The sequence below is a fragment of the Strigops habroptila genome, chromosome 2 (assembly GCF_004027225.2).
Source record: "Strigops habroptila isolate Jane chromosome 2, bStrHab1.2.pri, whole genome shotgun sequence".
In the NCBI taxonomy this organism is placed as follows: domain Eukaryota; kingdom Metazoa; phylum Chordata; class Aves; order Psittaciformes; family Psittacidae; genus Strigops; species Strigops habroptila.
The window spans coordinates 110,013,401-110,034,023 of record NC_044278.2 but is presented as its reverse complement, the minus strand read 5'-3'; the positions used below and the strand labels follow the sequence as shown (position 1 = coordinate 110,034,023).

Sequence of the window (20,623 nt, the reverse complement as noted above, 5' to 3'; positions counted from 1 at the left end):
AACATAGGCTATGAGTGAATAAATTCAGATATAACACTGATATAAAGGTGACGCTGCTGAAAGGTTTGCTAATATATAAGCTCAGTGCCTTGCAAAAATTGTTTTCTTTTAATAGTTTTCTTCTCTTAACAGTTACTTATTTCAAAACGTCCCCCTCTAAGTGTGTATAATCTGCTTTGGTGCAGTGCAGAAGGCATTTATTACTTTGAAACATTTATTCTTTTAATGGTTATTCATTTGAGAGAGTTTCACGGTGTGAATGTACATTCTAGTTTGGTGCAAAAGAAATCCATCGTTTTGACAGTTTTATTCTAGTAACATTTATTCATTTAAATAGGGCCTTCGGTCTGCAAAACTGTTAACAAGAAAACTCTAGAAAGAGGACAGTGCAGGTTAAATAAGCCCGTCATGTTGGGTGCTTCAAAGGAGTACAGCATACTCTCTCATCAGTAACATGGCACCTACATAAAAACTTCATTTATCTTTATAACTTACCAAAAAGTCTCTTAGAAAGGCAAGAGAAAAATAGGCACTACACAAGGTTTAAATATGTTCTATTAGATATGGCATCATAATTTTTGCATGTTAAATAACTGGCGGATGATTCTTCATCTGCATCTTTTCACTGTAGAACATTCATCCCAGTGTTGCGCACTGATTATTTTTATCTATCTATCTATCTATTTATTTATTTATTTATTTATTTAAGGAAGGAAAGGAACCACAGGTAAAAGTGTAAATCAGAAGCAATTCATAAGCTTTGTGGGTTTGCAACATTTATGTGAAAAAACAGAATAGGGCTTAGGTTCTTTAAAGGGGAGTTCAGAGTTCAAAAAGATGATACACAAATGAATTCTGACATTTTATATGAACTTCCAGGATCTAGTAAAAACTGCACTTTCATTGAACTTAAGTTGCTAATGATCAACACGGAAAATAAAGAGTACTGTGTACACTTATTTAAATGTATTTTTCTTTGTATAGTTCAAAGGCACAGTGCTACTTAATAAACAAGCTAAAGAGAATGCTCTTTCTCAGTTAATGCTTCACAGTGCGTTTCTACCAATGACCTATGTACTGCTGTAGAGAAGAAAAGAGAAAGTTTTTATCTTAGGGCATATTTAATCAAATAAAGAATGCACATAAACTCGAAACATTAATCATTTGGAAAGCAGTAAGTAAGATTAAAGAACTTATACAATTCCAGTGGAACAATCAAGATTTGTAATTTTACAAAATATGATAACCAAATTCACACTGATGATGATAATTATAATTTCTTTTAAAGAATTTCATCAGCTGCTCATACGTGCTTTTAAAACCGCAATGATAGTGTCGATTTTTAAAGAACTGTGTACTGTGTACACAGTTCTGTGTACTACAGTTTTAAAGAACTACATACTGCTTCCAGCCTTATGAAAGAAATTATAAGGGATGTTTAAGGACAGTTACTTTAAAATTTCTGAAAATTGCCTCCCTGATAAAGCATACAAGAGAGATTTGCAAGAGCTAAGACATTCTAAATTACTAATGACCTGGGAAACAATAGAGACATATCATTTATGTCATAAGACTTTACTTGAAGTCTGAAGTATGTCAGGTTCTTCCCTGACATTTGACTTCGAGTTGTCTATTCAAAAAATACAAACATTATCAAGATAGTTCCTGGTTTATCTCTTAGATGATCTGTACATTGAAATTTTGACTAATCTGCAGAAAACATAGCACTGAAGCAGCTTTTTTTTTTCAATATTATTTTTCTTCTCATCTGATGCTTTGTTTACATTTACCAGCTTGACTGTAGCTCTGAAATGAAACTTGAGCAAATTTTCTTTACCACAGACTGCTATGTTTATTTCTGTTCTGATTTAATAGCCTTATGTCTTCTGCAGCAACTTATTACTATGGGGAAAACTTTAATAACTTGGACATTCTGTTTTGTTTTGTTTTGGTTTTTTTGGTTTTCCTTTTTGCTCACAGTTCCAAAGACACCTCCAGCTAATGTAAGTGGCAGAAGTGGAAGGCGACATGAATTAGTAATAGCATGGGAGGTAAGGGACTTTTCTGATTAAAGGTATTGTTTCATGTTTACTTCTTTGAGGGCAAAGTAAGGAGTACTGTACTGGGGTTTCCTTACAGCAAATCGTGGCAAGACATGAACACAAAATACAGTTCTTTAAGTATGTTCTAAAGTTTTGAATTAATGTGCACTTTCATGTGGTTTGAGTAGAGGGCACTTTAGCAGAGCTCAACAGTTGTGCTAATTCTTAAGTCTTTTCTTCCTGATCCAGTGCTTGGGTTGATTTGATTTTTCTGGATCTTACGTAAATGCTACATTAGATGAAATAATAGCTATGGGAGTAGAAGGAAAGCCTTCTAGCTGCTTTGTGCTTTTTGTTTTGGTTTGGTTTTTTGTTTGTTTTTGGGGTTTTTTTTAACTTAAGAATTACTTGTTTTAAGCATTTCATAAAAATATAAAGACTTGAAATAGACCTTTATTTTGAGAAGATATTTGTGATAAAAGATAAAACACAGATGTATGACTGTTAGTGGGCAACTGCAGGATTTGCTTACTCTTCCAATCGTAAATGATGCAGGAGAACAGAGACTTTTCTTGAGGAGTTTTCAAAATTTCTAGATTCATAATAAGGTTTCAAATTCAGAAAATGTACATATATATAAACCCAAGAACAGTTACATCAAATAAAGACATGAGATTTTAATGAGAAAAATTTTAGCCTAGCCAACTTTAGGAGAGATTCAAATGGTAAGAAACACACAGAATTCTCACTGCTTAAAATGGTGAATTTTAGGACATCTGAACAGGCTGTCTTCTGTTGGCATGTCTGCCTTCTCCTACACCAGCTACCTGAGACAGCTGACAGAGCAGATTTCAGTTTGCTTTATAGTCTATAACTATAAACAGCAGCAACTTTCCTAGTGGAAGAGTAAAATCCTATAATGCAACTGTAAGGGATCGTTATCACACAAGCAGCCAGATTATGGTCAGTCACTCAGTGGATTCTTTCTAAATTAGTAAAACCACACCTGATCATTACCTGAACTTTATTTTGTAGCCAGTGTCAGAAGAGTTTCAGAATGGAGAAGGATTTGGATATATTGTAGCCTTCAGACCCAATGGAACACGTGGCTGGAAGGAAAAAATGGTGACATCTTCAGATGCCTCAAAGTTCATCTACAGAGATGAAAGTGTGCCACCTCTGACTCCTTTTGAGGTGAAAGTTGGTGTTTACAACAACAAAGGAGATGGTCCCTTCAGCCCTATTGTGGTCATCCGCTCAGCTGAAGGAGGTCAGTTCAATATGAAGTTAACTTGTATATTATGAACTATACTAAGCTATTTTTATATTATGTGTGCTACGCTTTTTTAATCTTCAATTTCAAAATTCTTTGAAGAAATGCTAAGTAACATTAAGCATGTTTTGCAGAGAAGGAGGTGAACTAATTTGCCAAAGTTACCCAGAAAACAAGTGAGAAAGGTTAGGAAAAGACATCAAGCCACATCAGTCCTAACCCCTAAAAAAAAAAGATTTAGTGAGGGATCATCCCTAATATGAAGTCTATAGTCTTAACTTTAAGCTGGGCTGCTCTAACAATGAGCAAAGAAAGGCTGATATTTTGTAATGTTTCTGAGGTTCATGATAATTTTTGATGGGTTAATCAGACAACAGCTCAAAGACTGAATAAATTCACTTATGAATGTTCATTACCTGGTTAATGGATAGCAAAAATTGCACAGAGTGCAATTTTGTTCTTATTTTTATTTTTTAATGCTGTTTTCTCTTTTTAGTTGATTAGTATAAAAGTTCTGAATTTATGTTAATGTCCAAATATTCAGTGTGAATTATAGTAATAGTTCAGAAGAACTATTTCAGCTTCATATAACACTCAACAGTATATTTTAAAAAAATAAAACCAGTTTATTTAAAAAAAAATAAACAAACAAAACAAAAAAAACCCCCAAAACCACAAATCAACCAAATTTATACTAGTAAAAGAAGTTGTTCTGTATCGACTATTGACAGAGGCCAGTGTTTGGAAATTTCCATACACAAAAATGGTAAATAGATGTTATCCACAGGAACATTTTTAGCAGTTCCATTACTGCAAGTCATATACTTCAGTTCTTCTTTACTATATCGTTTTGAGTTATCCCACTGTCTCCTGTTAAAAGAGTAAGTACGGATGGGATGAATTTCATAATATATCTACAAAAATGTAGTGTGATGATAATGGTATTTCATGTGAAGCTGGAAACCATTAAATGTTATTTTATATTAGCCTACAATAAATGTGTCATTTTGGAGCCATGATGAAGTAGAGATTATATACTGCTCTTCTCTCATAGTAATTACAGAGGTTGGAAATGCTGTTTTCGCTAAAAGCAGTTCCAGTAATTTGTTTGTGTTCCACTGTTTGGATCAGCATTACCAAGTATTCATATTACTTTGAAAACAATTACACTTTAAAATGTAAAAATTGCCCACTACAACTTGGAAATTTTACAGCTGACTTCCCTGTTCCTCAATGGGAAATGATATTCTGAAACAAATGGTGATGCTTTTCTTATTTAACAGTTTCATACTCTAATCAGAAAGTTCAATAAGGACAGACTTTTGCAAGGGAAGGGAGGCAAAACCTTAATGGATTTCTTTTAAATAGCAACAGCTATTTTTAAAAAAATTGAATGCTGAATTGTAATAAGTAGTCCTTTGCTTGTTTTTTAGAGAAGACTGGAGAAGGAATAATTAGTAATATATATATAATTTTTTTCTAACATTTTAAATATGAACTTTACAAATTATCTTAATAGAATTATTAAAATTAACTTTCAACTTTCTCCGAGACTATCTCTAGAAAACAAGTTTTCTGATTATAATTCAGTTATTTGAAAGTACCTACCCATCAGAGCTTTGCTAATTCAGTCTTTGTAGGTGTCTGTACATTAGACTTTCCTTTGGTAAGAGGAATTCTATGCAGCTAAATAATTTTAAGTATTTAGTAAGATTTAAGTATTAAGTAACACTTACATTTGAGAAAAAAATATGGGATGCTGTGAGAATACAGTGCAAAATTAATTTATAAAAAGCTTTTCTACAAAATAACCCTAGGTGATATACTGGAAATTTAAAGGAGTAACGAAACAGTTTATTACACCCAAGTTCCTGGCAATATGGACACTGAGGACAATAGACATTTCAGTTTGCTATGTATAAGAAAACGGGGAACTGGTTTTGAAAGAGGCATGGACTTTCACACTGAAGCAGCTAAACAACTGAAGGTATATTTTCTCAAGGATTTCTGTTGAAGAGGAGATAATAAATAAAGATTGACAGTACAATATATTATGGTCCTAGGGCTGATCCAGCAAACCCTGAGTTTACTTGCTTTTCATCACACACTCAATTCACTGCTCTGCAAACATCTAGAATAAAGGCCAAGGATAAAACTATTAGAAGTTAAGGAAACTTTATATTACATATTAAAATGTTTCCCACACCTACAGATGGATCTGCAAGTGTTTACTGGAATAACAAATTTGTCTAAAGAAGTCTAAAACCTGTTGCCTCTGCACACAGGAAAAAAACCAAGAGTTTGCATAGGACAAGTTCTGGACAAGGAAGAAAATTCTCTCTTTTTGTATGACTGTGGCTGTGTATTGTGTGCTCTGATCTACATTGAGAGCCCATTTGTGGTGGCACTGAATCGTGCTTATGCAAGCAGCTTGGCAGGTGATATTAAGATGTTCTCCTCTGTGAACACAACTGACTTCCCTCTGATTATGTAAAGCGTCTCTGACCGGGGCAAAAGGCTTAAAAAACCACCTCAGAAAACGTGAGCAAAACACTGAGCACTTTTTCATAAGTAAATAGAGGGGCTAATACTTTTATCTCTAAGTCAGATATTTAGAAGATAATATAATACAAATGGTTACTGAAGGATCAATGATGGTGATAACCCAGACTTGAAGTGGGGAAAAAATATGACTGGCTATAGTTGGTTTAAGACATTTCTTCTCATTCATTGGCCTTTTGACTTCATAGGAAACATCACCGGATACTCCTCATGGGAGACACTATCCAGGAGCTAAAGATGCAGGTGAATGTAATGGAAGAATAGAGAACAGAATGGAGAAGCATTCTGTTGTACAAAACTAGTTAGATAACCCAGGAGGAAAAAAGGCAAATGTGACCCTCTGGAAAAGATACCTTAATGCAGTAGAAAAGCTGGAAGGAGTCTTTCCTGGAGACCTTAGGAAAGGAAGAAAGCAAAACAATCAAGGAGAGAAGAAGAAAAGAGGAGGTCAGATGTTTTAGTGAAGTAAAAGATGATGAGAGCCAGGGACCAGTTCTGAACAGGGAATGAGGGTGATATACAGAAGATGCAGGATATAAAAAAAGGATGTGCAATTATGTTCAGTAAGAAAGCAGGACACAGCAGACATGTTACAGCACCAGGGAAAGACAAGCCTGAACCTTTCATAAAGGAACCCTTTAACACAAAGAGACACCGGAACGCATGGAGAGCACAGCATCTAGTCTGCCTGCCAGAAGAAAGGTTGAAATGTGCAGGTCTGATGCTGAAAAGGAGCATAAACAGAGCAGGGACAAGTCTTCTGACTGTACTGTCTGCTAGGAAAACAATGGTATCAGGTTCATGCTAGAGCATACTGAAACAAAGCACTGCTGTGCAGGCACAGATGATTGTGATCCGTAGAGAATAAAAATTGTAAAGGCACAAGATATTGAAAATAAAACAATGAACAAAAGCAGTGTTAAGTACTGTTTGTTTTAACATTTATATATTCTTTGGAGATTTTTCTTGATGACTACATTCCACTTAAATACTGAGTGGCTAAGAACGTCAAGACTACTAATACAAGCTTTCAGTATCAAGAAAATCATATGAAATGTCTAAGTGTGGTTTTAATTCACTGGAAGAGGAAAACTGGAAAAATTAGAAACATAGCAATGAAAAAGGAAATACAAGACTGTGAAAGTATGCTTGCAAGAGGATGGAAAAGGCTGTACTGGTAAAAGTGGTGGCTGGGCAGGCTTGCTTTAGCACGCATGAGTAGACGAAGCATGAACTACATAAGAAAAAGAAAAGTAAAAATGGCTGGATGTCATAACATGCTGATGATGTGATAACGTATCAGGAAATAGAAAACCGGGGTTTGGATAAAACAGAATGTCCTTGAGTTCCATGTAATTTCAGAAAAGGGCAATTAAAGAAACTGGGAGTCGAACTAGAGGTCAGTTGCTGATTGCCCTGATCAATTTGGATGCTGAGAAAGACCTTTCTAATTTTAGATAATTATTAGCTGCTTAGGGTAGTTTGGATAGTAAATACAACTAATGACCTTGTGTTCCAACTGTGATAATTATCAGATTCTTTATCCAGTACTAACTGAGAAAAAAATAAAGGTAATTAATATAGTCTTGTTTTGATGAATAATTAAGACACTATGGAAAAGCTGATCATAACAAATAACAGTGGAACAAGTAATCAGAAAATTATTTAATAAACTTGAATTAGCAGTTGAGACTAGAAATGAAAGTGGTTTGGAATGTCTCTGAGCCAAAGGTGTAAAATCTACCTGAAGTTTGTACTGTAAGAAATGGTACATTACTAAGGCAGTATGTTACATCTGAGGATGTAGAGATGTACCCACGAAAGATATTCATAATAAGTAAACAGTATACTTAATAAAGCCTGAAAATTTGAAAGAATAACACAAGTACTGTAAAAAAATAAGCTGAAAAAATATGTTTTAAGAGTTAGCAAAGTATTTAAAGCAGGACATGATGTGAAGTATATAAGGTATTTATACTAAAGATAATCAAGGAATGGACCAACAATAATGAAATATGTTATCATTTATTTTAAATAAATAAGATGATATGGACAGGACATCTAATAAGAATGAGAAAGTCTGCAAATTTTCACACCTGTAGTGAAAACTTATGGTATTTTCAAGTGCTCAGAAATTCAATCCTTTTCAATTTAAGCAATGCAGAATTTGGTGTTCAAATGTACCATAAATGAAATTTAATCTTTTTTTCTATTCATGACTGACATAGATAGTGAGAGCTAGTCCCCTTTATATGCTCAAGGACCTGGGGCAGGATCTTTTCCATCCCAAAATAATGAAAACAAGAAACAGTTGGCAAAAAATAAATTGTAGTTAAGCTATTAAGAAAAAAATATATAAATATTTCAGAATACAGAAAAAAAAAAAAATATATATATATATATTTACCACCAGACTTGCAAAAGGCTTGGACGGCTACTGGCAGAATTCCTTAAGGACCAGTCTTAGATCATATATGTTTAATATTCATAATGCCAACAGGAAAGCTGGTTATGATACTGCTATTACTGCAACCTTAGGATGCACTGTGAATACAGGGAAGGATTTGAACAACACACAGGAAAAATGTCAATTGGATGACTAGAGGAAAAGGAATATGAATAACATGCAAGTGCTATGTCAAGCACATAAAGGAGCAGTAACAAGCCAGTCCATTACAAAATGGAAACCTAACAGCTAGAACCTACATACAAGAAAGACACAAATGTTTTAATTTGTATCAGGGCATCATTCTGATAAAACTATCATAAAGTTTAGCTAAAATCTTATCAACAGTTCTAGTTGCTCATGATCAACAGAGAACTCGAGATGGTACAGTTTCAAAGGACTAACAGGATCATCAGCGAGTGAGTAGAAATTATTGATTATTTTGTCCTAGTAAAAATAGGCTGAGTTTGGGTAAGATGCTGTCTGCAAATCAGGGAAATTATTAAGGATAGTGAAGAGCTTTTAAAAGTAAGGGACAAATAAAATAAAAAATAAATAATAATTAAAAAAAAAAGGGGGGTGTGTGTGCAAATAAAACAAGCCAGATATTCTATTTTGGCCAAAACCAGTTCACATCTGCACAGTTGAACACTGTCACTCTCCAGACTGTGGCTGCATTCATACACCTTCTGGGAGCCATCCCTGGCCATGCATCAGTATATTCCTGGGCATATTTTGGGGCAGTGCTAATTGGCCAAAGTCAATACTTCACCACAGGTCATGCTATTTATTTAATACTGTGGGCAACTATATGTCCATGCTCAGGCTGGCGAATTGTCTTTCTGTCCCTATTTAGTTAACAAGTATAGACACAGCCTATCAGCACAAGAATAAATATGAATTAGAATACATGTGGTATAGAAATTGGTGAGAATATAAAAGGAAATAGAAATAAGCTTTCTGTCAAGAAAGAGGATACCGAACTGGTTTCAAGATGAGTTAGGTCTTTTATAAAGTTGTTTTTTTTAGCGATTGCCATGATGGGTGATACAGAATTAGTTCTGTTAATTTCAGTATCTGTCTTCTCCTTCAGGCACCTGACAAAATTATCTTCACAAAAATTGAAACCTCTGTAATTTTGATTAACAGTGTAGTGAACACTACTAAAAACTTCTCAATATGAAATAGATAGCCCTGAGCAGTACAAGGTAAAGCCTTAAGACTCTCAGTCTAGCTATTTAATACCTCATGAGGGACCTCCAATGCACTTGAGTAATACATACAAGATGTAATGATACTGCACAGAGCCTTTGTTCTTGCTTTGTATGGATTTGTACTAACTCATTGAGGTAATGGAGAACCAAAGCTCTCAGTTAGCTGAAAGGCAGAGACATATAACAGTCGGCAATTTTGTTCCTTCATGACTCTAAGTTCTACATCAGGCCACCTAGTGGATGATGTGACATTTTACAGGATGTCTCCAGATGGATAAGGTGGCAGAAACAGGAAATAATCCACTGTATTTTACAGTTAATATGCTGATTTATTGATTTTCAGGTTCACCTAAACCTCAGTAGATAAGATTTAGCTATGAAATGAACTACAGAACTTCACTTCATGAATGTAGAATTTTAATTAAAGACATGGAGGTTGCACTTAAAAACGTGTAATTGAATATTCTTTCCTCAAAATGAAAAGGAAAGGGTAATTTATGTGTTTGTTTAAATAAGGGCTCAAGGGGAAAAGTGAGAGGAGATGGGCCTAACCAGAACAATCCTTCACTTTGTAGTGTCTTGTTTAATGTCACATCATCCACTAGGTGGCCTGATGTAGAACTTCTTAGAGTCATGAAGGAAGTTCCATCTGACAAGTAAGAGCATTTCACCACTAAATAAAAGAGGTCCAGGGCAGAGGTCAGCACTGCAGGTCTGATCACTGCTTGACTGCTGGCTCATTTCCCCTCCCTTCTAATTTTTCTCTGTTTTAAAGTTCTCTGCAAAGACACTGAGAGAGAAGGTGTAAATAGAAATGACTTGAAGAAAAGAGAGAAGTTGAAGTCCATTGTTTCCAGTCCAGGAAACAAAGAGTCATCTCATTTTTGGTGTTTTGGAAAGCAAACGTCTTTTCCCTTTCTAGCACAAGATTCCAGAGAAAGTCTTATCCTACAGGTAGCACTGCTACTGCAGATGTGGTGTTCCCAAACCAGGGACACACAGCAAACAGGCTGAGAGGTGGAGCTCTCTTGTCTCTTGGCAATTCTCAGGAATCAAAACAGTTTAGTGGAAGTCCCCTGATTTGGAAGATAGTTCCAGTGGCTATCTCCAGAAAGGGAGCACTTTCTCTACCTACAGGTTGACACAAGAGGGACAACTCCTCATGGTTTTCCTTCTTATAGATATCTTTTGTGGATTTTTCCACAGAAAGGAATTATTGCAGACATGGGTCCTAGCAGAAGTCCCAAAATCTCAACTTTGTGGAACTACCTGGAATCATAAGGTACTTTACTCAGGCTGAGGTTCTTAGCTTCAAAGGAGAGCTCAGATTTTGAATTAGGGAAGTGTGTAAAAATCCTTTCTGGATTCAAAATGAGAAGTGAATGGATATTAAGTGATTGGATGGAGTATCCTGACCAATGCTCTGTTCCACAAACAACATAATGTTAACATAAACTTGGATAGGCTCTTGGCCTTCTTTTTTAAGTTAGATCATGAGAAAGTTGGGGCTGTTCAGCCTGGAGAAGAGAAGGCTGCGTGGAGACCTCATAGCAGCCTTCCAGTATCTGAAAGGGGCCTATAAGGATGCTGGGGAGGGACTCTTCCTTAGGGACTGTAGTGGTAGGACAAGGGGTAATGGGTTCAAACTTAAACAGGGGAAGTTTAGATTAGATATAAGGAAGAAGTTCTTTACAGTGAGGGTGGTGAAGCACTGGAATGGGTTGCCCAAGGAAGTTGTGAATGCTCCGTCCCTGGTGGTGTTCAAGGCCAGATTGGACAGCTCCTTGGGCAACATGGTTTAGTGCGAGGTGTCCCTGCCCATGGCAGGGGGTTTGGAACTAGATGAGGTCCTTTCCAACCCTTACTATTCTATGATTCTATGTGGAAATATTTAAGGATGACTATTTCAGAAGAACAAATCAGGTTACTGTCATAAATAGGGAGAACACAATGAGGGCTAATAGCTAACTCTTCTTTCTCTTATTTGCCGGTATCAAAATTCAGGCTTCTCTCTGAACATTAGACCAATGCAGTTAAGTATAATATCTTGTCCTGCTTTATAATAATCAACCCAAAGACCTACAGATTGAACATGTTCCCTTAAAGTGTGATTGCAGCACATAGAAAGACAGTGTTTTGTTGACATTGCACACAGCCTTTTGAGAACTTGCCATGCTGCATCGTTAATTCAATCAGGGAACATTAAAGGGACCATTAAAGATGTTGGCTCTTTTTTTTTTCCAAGCAGTATGACCTCAGACAGACACCTATAGATTTAGCATAATGCCTAGACACTAAGAAAAAAATATGATTATAACATCAGTGACCATTATAGAAAAACCTAATGAACCTGTCAAACTTATCATTAGTTTTAGACACACAGAATATAGCATGACATTGGAGTGAACCACAGACTGCATTATATCACCAGAAACTATATGGTCCTCATCTTACCTGAATCAATAAAAAAATGCCGTTTAGTCTCCATAAACTTTCAGACAGTCATAATATACATTATTGCTAAATATATAATTTCTCTTCTTTTGCTGAACTCTTACATTCTCCAGATTTAATATCAGTGAAACTGCAGTGAATAAATTCTGGATATGTAAGAAATGCATTTTCTTCACATAAAAAAACCCCAAACTATTTCTATTCCATTTGTTGAAAACAATTTTTAAAAGTATCAGAAAGTATTCTGTTTTTCTATTCTGAGCAATACATAAACCACCCTTAGTGAATGCTATGAAGAGGAAATGGTATCTACATTTATAGAAAGTGTAAAGGCTGCCAACCAACATTTTCTGTACATTGCAAATTATTTATCCCACTGCAATCTTTTCTGACAACAAGGTAATTGCTTCAATAATACAAAAACTAGAAAGTAGCTTTTGCCATGCAAATCTTAGTAGTACATAAAATAGAAAGCAGGGTGTAACTGTTGAACAGAAAATCATAGTGTGAGGAATATATTTCTTCATAGCACAATTCTTTCGGTATTGAATTCAGAAGATAATTTTACTTATTCCTGGAGATTTTTTTTTATTCTTTGCTACCTGGAAAGTTCCATACATATTTTATGCTTACTAGTAATATTCATTGTTGGTGAACACCATTTTGTATCACATCAGAAATGCTTCTTTTCTTTAGAAGTAAATAAAAAAGAAGATCAAAAAGAACTGCAAACATTAAAAATCTAACATCAGAAAAGATAACAAAATTCGTACAAACCATGTCAGAGAAAAAGTGTAGGGCAGAACAATGTCCGCAATATGATCAGAGAAAGGATGATAGCTGATGAGTCAAGACTGATCTTGAGCATCTTACTAAGGCAGTTTGGTCACTAAGAAAAATGTATCATTTTAACTCGGGCTGTCCTGTAAGGAAATTCCTTTACTGAAACCCTGTTAAATGAGTCCCCCCCAAAAAAAAAAGTTTTTACAAAGCTCTTTGATATGCCTCCCTGTAGCATAAAAGCCAAGACCTCTACCTGCCCTTCAAGAGCAGATCAACACATTAGAAATATAATGAGGAACATTAGGCCAAGGAAGAAATCATAGGCTCTGTGACTGCAAGGGAATATGAATTCACCTTTTTGCTGGGCAAGTGAACTACACCAGAACAGTGGAGAAATGCTACTATTGTGTGCTCCACTGTCTGTTCAAGCCTTGTTTCACAAATTGTCTTAAGCAAATTTTCAGTAATATTTAAGTAATAAAGCAAAAGATTCAAAAGATTTCCTTAACTCATGTCATGTTTGATATGTGATAATTTTTTTGACTTTCTTCACTCCCAACGCACTAACCGGCAGTATTCTCAATGGCCTGTCATGGCAGATCTCTATGTACATTTACCCAACCTCCTAGCCACTGAAAAAAGTTGTACCTCTGTAAAATGTTCAGAGATATGACAGTAAAACGTGCCTTTGTCAGTACTGCTGGGCAGGTGTAATACTGAAAGCATCCTGCAGCTTTCAGTATGCACCCTGAAGCCTCCAGTGTGCACCCTGGACATACCTGAAGGACACATGCCTTGGTTGGAGGGCAGGGAGGGTCGTCTTGTCCACTTAAGCAGGAGGCCAGGACTGCAGAGTGTCCTATGAATAGCGTGGAGATAGAAACATGGACATAGGGACAATGGTAACAACAAAGGTAATCAGAGGTGCAAATCCTAGGTCTTAGCACCTTCTTTAGAAAAGTGTGCATCCAGATCTAAACCAGTAAATGCTTCACAGCAGAGAGAAGATGGCATGCCCTGAACACTGTTGCCTGTGACTAATAACGTAATAACATAGTCTTAAAAATTTTTTTTTCACTACAGCTCTGGGTATCACTTCTTACTCAGTATAACCCCGGAGCGGGACTGACTGAGGACCCTAGCAAGGTATTCCTCATCCTGAGCTGGCAGAATTGCATTAAAAAGCCAGGAAGAGAATGAATGTTCCATGTACCGCTGAAGTTAGGCTGATCAAGGGCTATGAAAGGGATGTGTGGAGGGGGGGCATTTACAAATATTAAAGGTTTGGTTTTTTTAAATCATAGACAACTGATTCTGTCAGTTTGCTGCACCTGTCATCAGTGGTGACATACTGATGTAGCATGACTCAAATAAAGAAATACAACAATAATAATCTCTTAATCTTGTTCACTTTTTCATGTTCCCCTTAAGTGTCATACCTTTTTGTGAGTATTAAGGTAGAATAAAGGAAGTAAATGACAGTTTCAGATGGAGTGTTTTTGATAAATACAAGCTGTTACAGTGGAGGTTTATTGTTTCAATTTTTCTTAATACAGAACCCACTGCTGCTCCCATCGATGTCAAAGCTACAAGTTTGTCTGTATCAGAGATTCTTGTTGCGTGGAAACATATTAAAGAAAGTCTAGGAAGACCACAGGGATTTGAGGTATGAACACAGAATATCATAATGAGAAGTCTTGTTGCTTTTGTTAGCGTTGCATTCTGTTAACATGTGCAGTAGTGAAACTTCAATAGAAATTATGCTTGGTTTAGCATACGTATGACTAGCTGTAGAACATCGGTCACAGCTGTAGCACCAGAAGATCTTTTATTTATTTGTGCTTGAAAACTGTTCAACACCAGTTCTTAAAACATCTCTTTGACACTTCAAAAAGAGCAGAAAGAACTTCAAGTGACCCAGCATGCCTCTTTCGCAGGCTGGGGAAGATTAGGTATTGACTGTTTCCATCTCTAAGTGACCAGTTCAGACTTGTTATTTACTGAGGGCAATCGACACGGAGAAAGGAAAGAGCCTCTGCCATCCATGTGCTCTCATCCCACAGGGGCTGGGGGACATCTGCTGGACAAATCATAAAAGGTCGATGTCAGGATGGGAAGCAGCAGCTGCACAGTCCACGAATAAAGCTCTGCTTAGAGACAGCTCTTCCTGACTTGGGAAAGAGAACCAGTCATGGCAATGGACTTTCTCACACTTCTGGATCCATTTGTAGCTTTGTATACAGTTTACAATCCAAACCTCCAGGAACAGATCATATTTAGGACTAAACCTATCCTTTGGGGCCACCACAACCTGCCCTGACCTTGTGGTTCAGGCTGTACTGATTCTCATGAAGTATCTCAGCTAGACTCAATTTACTGATTTTGGGCTGCAGGTTGTTTGGCTTGCTTTAGTCCTTCAGAGAATGCTGACTCTTTCTTGATTCTCTATAATAACAATGAAAAGAGTATAAACATGTAGATCTATGGCAGATACCAATCACATGAATGTCTGAAGATGTCTTGTGACCTACTAGCACGGAGTGTCTCCCTTGCAGCATGTCTGGACAAGACCTGGGGGCTGATGACCATCACTGATGGCCTTAGGAAGGAAATGTAGGTGCCTGGGCAGCATCAGAACCACCACAGTCTCCAGGAGAGCCTCAGGCTGGACAGTAGTGACCAGGAAAGCACATTTGCCCCACAGCTTAGACACAGTCAGTTAGCATTTTTTAACCTGGTTGCAGTAGCCTCTTGATACTTAGATATTCCTGTATTGCTGCCCAGTTACTCTCTTTGTATCAGAGGTGACCTTCCTGATTTGGAAAGTGTTTAAACCTTCAGAGTTCAGCATACTCTGACACCAACAGTAACGCTCACCTGCTCCGTGTTTCTCATGAACTTCTTAGGAATGAAATTGGAATACAGCAGGGGTTATTAACATTGAACCTTATTAATAAATTGCCTTCTGACTGTGCTGTACACCAATTTTAGGATTTTAGCATGAACATTACCCAGTAAGTACTTCAAGCCAGGGACCTGCAGTTGACTGAACAAAAAATGAAATACATAAATAAAAAAATATTTCACTGTTCCTTTCTGCTTTGTCCCATGAGAGTATTGGAGAAGTCTTCAGAGGTACTACTTTTATCTGGGGAGAGGAGGGTGCTTTTCTCTTGCACACCATGTTTTCCCTCTTCGTTCATTTATCCAGAATTTTTCTGCCTGCTTTCTGACAGACAAATTTTTCAGGGAGTAGTTTGCTTTTCTCTGTCCTCATTCCCAGGAAGAATTATGATCAGGGCAGCCCTTACTCAATAAACAAGAGTAAATGCTGCTCTCCTGCACAATTCAGCAGGACAGAACACCATATGAGGACAGTATTGCTGGATCTTTTTAGTTCCATTTTTCAGAAGAATTTCAACAAAAAGGAGATAATGACTTATAGGATCAGTATAGTGAGTCAATGCGTTATAGTATTCACTTAGGAACACTAAGTCCACACTATGAGCCCAATTTTGCTAACATACTGACAGTTTCTCTTTAAAGCATCCTCTCAGTGCAGAAAGGAAAGACGCTATATAGCAAGACACTGGGGTTAAATTGCCTCCCCCAAAAACCAAGTTTTATGCTTTCTGTATGATTCACTTTCTTCAGCTTCTGTGAACACTGTTTTAATTTAAAAACTGATTCTGAAAGTTTTATCATATGTAGAACAGTGCAGAGCATAGCCTGTAGGACTCCCTTAATCCACAGATAGCAAATAAATAACATGCAGAAATACAGTGACTTTGATAAAAAGATGAATGATTTTTATTTTAACAGTTATTTCCTAATGTAGAATTATTGTGGTCTAGAAGTGAAATGATGCCTTAGATTCAAATTGAATGCAAAAGAATCTGACTAGCCACTCTGTTTTCATGTCTCAATTTGTATTCTGCCTGCAGTCACCAGAGCAGTGACAACCACCTACACGGTCTTCACATTTCCTGGCCTTTTAGCAACAGCATTATAAAAGGGAGGGCGGGGGCATTTTTTTTTACCATTTGAATGTTTAGGCTCTAATCAACAAAAGTGACAGGATATTTACTGCATATGGACAAGTTCACAGTGACCCACTTTCACTCCGGCCTTCTTTGCACTTTGCACTAAGGAGTAACGGAAGGCAAAGTAACTTAACCAATTTCATGTTGTCATCCCTGAAAGGCAGTGTTAACTGTTATGCCACATGAGTTTTATGCAAGGTTTGCTGTAGTCATTTGCATCTTCCAAAGTACATATTATTCCTGTCTTCAGTACAGGTTTGTCAGCTGTCTGCCCAGCCTTACTAAATATATGCCAGCTACACTCTGATAAAGTAGAAGTAGCTTGAAAACTTTGTCAGAATGGTATAAAAATATAGTGTGTAGTTCATACTTATTGTTTAGAATCCATAACCTGAAGGTTATAAAATCTGTTTCAGCCCTAGGCAATATTTTCTTTGTCACTCATACTGGTAGTGAAGGGAAAGAGAAAGAACTCTTGGCTGGAAAAAAAGATATTTTTCTTTTCCTTTTGCTTTTCCAGAAAACCAAGGCTAATACTTAAGTATAGATGCCAAAGCTCATGTCTTTTTCAGTGGAATTCCCCCAAGGGATATGAGCTTGACTAACCTAATCAAAAGATCAAGTTGCAACAAAAAAATATAAAAAGTAGAAAATCTCGAATGCCACCTTCAGAGAGGATTACTTGACATAGCAATTTGTTTATGTCATATTCTGCCTTTTCAAAGAGAAATATTCAAGTTTTTGCTGTTTCTTAGATGATTTTATATATTTTACACTGGAATAGAAAGTTATGTCTACTGGAATTTTGCTGGGGTTTTGGGTTTTGGTTTTTTTATTTAGTTTAGTGAAGTATACATCGAAGTAGCTTAGAAAGAGCATATTGATGTTTCTACCGGAGGCTGGTAAAGCAAGATGGAAAAAAGAGAAACTGGTGTTTCACCAGCCTGAATACCAATTTACAAGACTTTACCTTTGGAATTAATGAATTTTCCTGAACACAAAATTGGTAATTGAATAGTTCTATGTATAAGTCAATTTTGCCTCCAAAGTTACTCTTATGCTGATTCAAACCCCTCTAAAATACTGAAAACTAGAACCAAGAGTTTATAGCAGAGCAGTACTACTGTTTTTCAAGTCTTTAAGGTATGGATCACTCCCTAGATCTCTCATGTGAGCCTCAAGGACCAAACCCTTTGCAATGTCTGTATCACAAATAGTTTGTTACAAGACTACTAGCTTACCTCAAATCAGGAATGTAGATAATTACTGATTTTTTATAAGAAAATATGATTAGATATTTATGATAGTCCTCAAGGTTGAGGTACAGTATCCATTTTCATTCCATGTGTATGGAGGACTGTGTTGTAGGAGAGAGTACCTGAGGAAAGAGGTGGAGGATGTAAGCAACTCCGGAGAAGACTCCAGAACCTAGGAGTATTGAACAGTGTTTTCTTCCTTCTTTTCAGTCAACAATTGTTTTGGTGAGAGGGAAGGAACTGAGGTTGATTGATGGACTTTTTTGCAGGAACGTCTCATCTTGTCACACCAGTGTCTTGATATGATATGAAAAACACCTCTTCTCCTGTACTAAGTGCTTGGTTCTACTGCTGCATTAACATTTACATGACTTCGTGTGCCAGTTCAAGGCACGGTTTTCTGATAATGATATTTAAAATAGTTTTTATGAAATCCGAATCATGGTGTGGTTTTTTATGGGGCTAGTAGCAGTTCTTTAATCTCACCGCACTTTCTCCTCTGTCATTTTCAGTACTCTGAGATCTCTTTGAGTTCATTTTCATTCATGTCAGTACTGTTGATGTTGGTAAGTACTCAGTCAGAGAGCCCAGGAAAGTTTGTGCCCACTTTGATTCATCCTACCTAATTTAGGCTCTTACTTGATAGGCTCAATTTGTAGCTTTAATTCTCTGTAGTCAACAGAAGAGTATCCAGACAATAACTCTGACTTTACTGAATTTAGAGAAGAGAGCCTGCAATTAGATCACATTAATTTATACCAAAGTATGCATACCCTAGGAACCAATTTGGGAAAATAGTAATATTATGTAAGATACCGTTTAACCTAAAACTTCAGTGAAGTGGGCTGTATTAGAGGCAGAAAAATTTTACACAAAAACAAATTTTTAACATGATGATTTACTTTAAACTAACCCGCAGTTAAGAAAGAAGGTTGCATGTTCCTGCATCTCCTCTATTCAGTTGTTTAAATATTATTGCTTTCTCTACAGGTCAAAGACATGGGTTTCTGGGAATCAGATGTTAAAGCTTGCAATTCTTTCTTTGCATAGTGAGAAACAGCAGCAAAATTTTAAAACCTTACAAAGAGTTATGCATTTAACAGACCAAATGTGTTTTCCCGCTTCTTCTTTCATTTTTCAAATGTGGATTACTCTTTTGGTTTTTATGCTTCATCCTATATCAATATTCAAAGTTATCATTATAGAAAATCTATTCTTGGTGTGGTAAATCCCTTCTGAGCTGCATAAATTACAGAAAAAAGAAAGATTTTTAAAAAAATCAAACACAGAAGTGTAAATAAACAAACCCTCTCTTTTAAGAAATGTGTCCAGCACTTTTAAACATTAGCAGTATCTTCATTCTGGATCAAATCAACGTAAGTTCCCCTGCCATTGACCTCAGTCAACAATCATCGGAGTTCTCTTTTTTTATAACCACTTTTTTCTTTAGTCCATTTGGCCACCAAAAAATAGATGTTGCATTACGAAAGAAAGAGAAGTGCATATTTTGAGATCAAAGTCCAAACTCACCTGTCAAAACTTTAAAAGGATTTTTAAAACCAGGGACCAAACATGTAAGGGCTTTGAAGTACAGAAGAAACTGAAATAGAAGCATTGACTGATTGCATTTCATGCTTTCAGTGCTTAATACCATGTATTAATTCCCCCAAGAATATCCCTTTGCCATGTGGTGCAGCAGAACTGGCAGGGAACATCACATGGTTATTTTTGCAGATTTAACATGAGCAAAATACAATTAGTATATTAGTATGCCATATAAGCAGTGGCAGAGTACATTTCCAAACAGGAGAAAAATATCAAAAGGACTGAGTTATGCTTTCTTCCACTCTCATCAGGTTTTAATACCTATGTAGTCCTAACACCAGTATTTGGAAAATCAGTTTTTCACAACTTCTTTATACAAATAAAAAGCTTCCATGCAAAAACTGGGGACTATTGTGCTGTACATCACATCCACATGAGACCTGGTGTGCCCTGTGAATAAATAATGAGACCTATAGAGCTACTTACAACTTTGCTTCTGGCTTTCTAGAACCTGCATTTCACTACTTCAGTTGCATTCCCACCGCTGCTACTGTCCACGTGTGTAACCTTGGGCAAGTCACTTTTCCTTTCTGACTGTTTCCCCATTGGATCCTCAGCAGACTTCAGTTACTGGATGATAGAATCTCCAGGACACGTACTGTCTCTCACTACCTGTTTGTACAGTGCTTAATACATGTGGCTCTCATCAGTGTAGTGTTACGTTTGTAAAGATGCATTGCAAGTAAAATGAAAAGTATCTGACCGGCCAAGAGATAATAAACATTGGAGGTTCAATCCTAGTGTGTGAATAAGTGGTTGTTGATTCTTTTTTCTTTCCAAGAAAGATGTAACTAGGTGTTACTTCAGATACCAGTAGCATTGGTCAAGCATTCAGCTAGCAAAATACCTCAGTGAATCACACATTTCAACAAGTGGTGACTACAGATAGATTAATTATCTGAGCTGTACTTAATCTAAGAATTAAAGCAACAGCATTTAAACATG

At 36.4% G+C, this 20,623-nt stretch overlaps 1 protein-coding gene across 6 annotated transcripts in view; it reads left to right on the top strand.

Moving 5' to 3' along the window:
• CNTN5 (contactin 5) overlaps positions 1–20,623 on the top strand; it is a 642,678-nt gene that overhangs the window by 614,216 nt on the left and 7,839 nt on the right. For all 6 annotated transcript variants that reach the window (XM_030475688.1, XM_030475690.1, XM_030475689.1 and 3 more), the window contains 3 exons: positions 1,981–2,051; positions 3,078–3,312; positions 14,331–14,440. In XM_030475688.1, the coding sequence (XP_030331548.1) occupies positions 1,981–2,051; positions 3,078–3,312; positions 14,331–14,440 (416 nt within the window). The remainder of the gene's footprint in view (positions 1–1,980; positions 2,052–3,077; positions 3,313–14,330; positions 14,441–20,623) is intronic.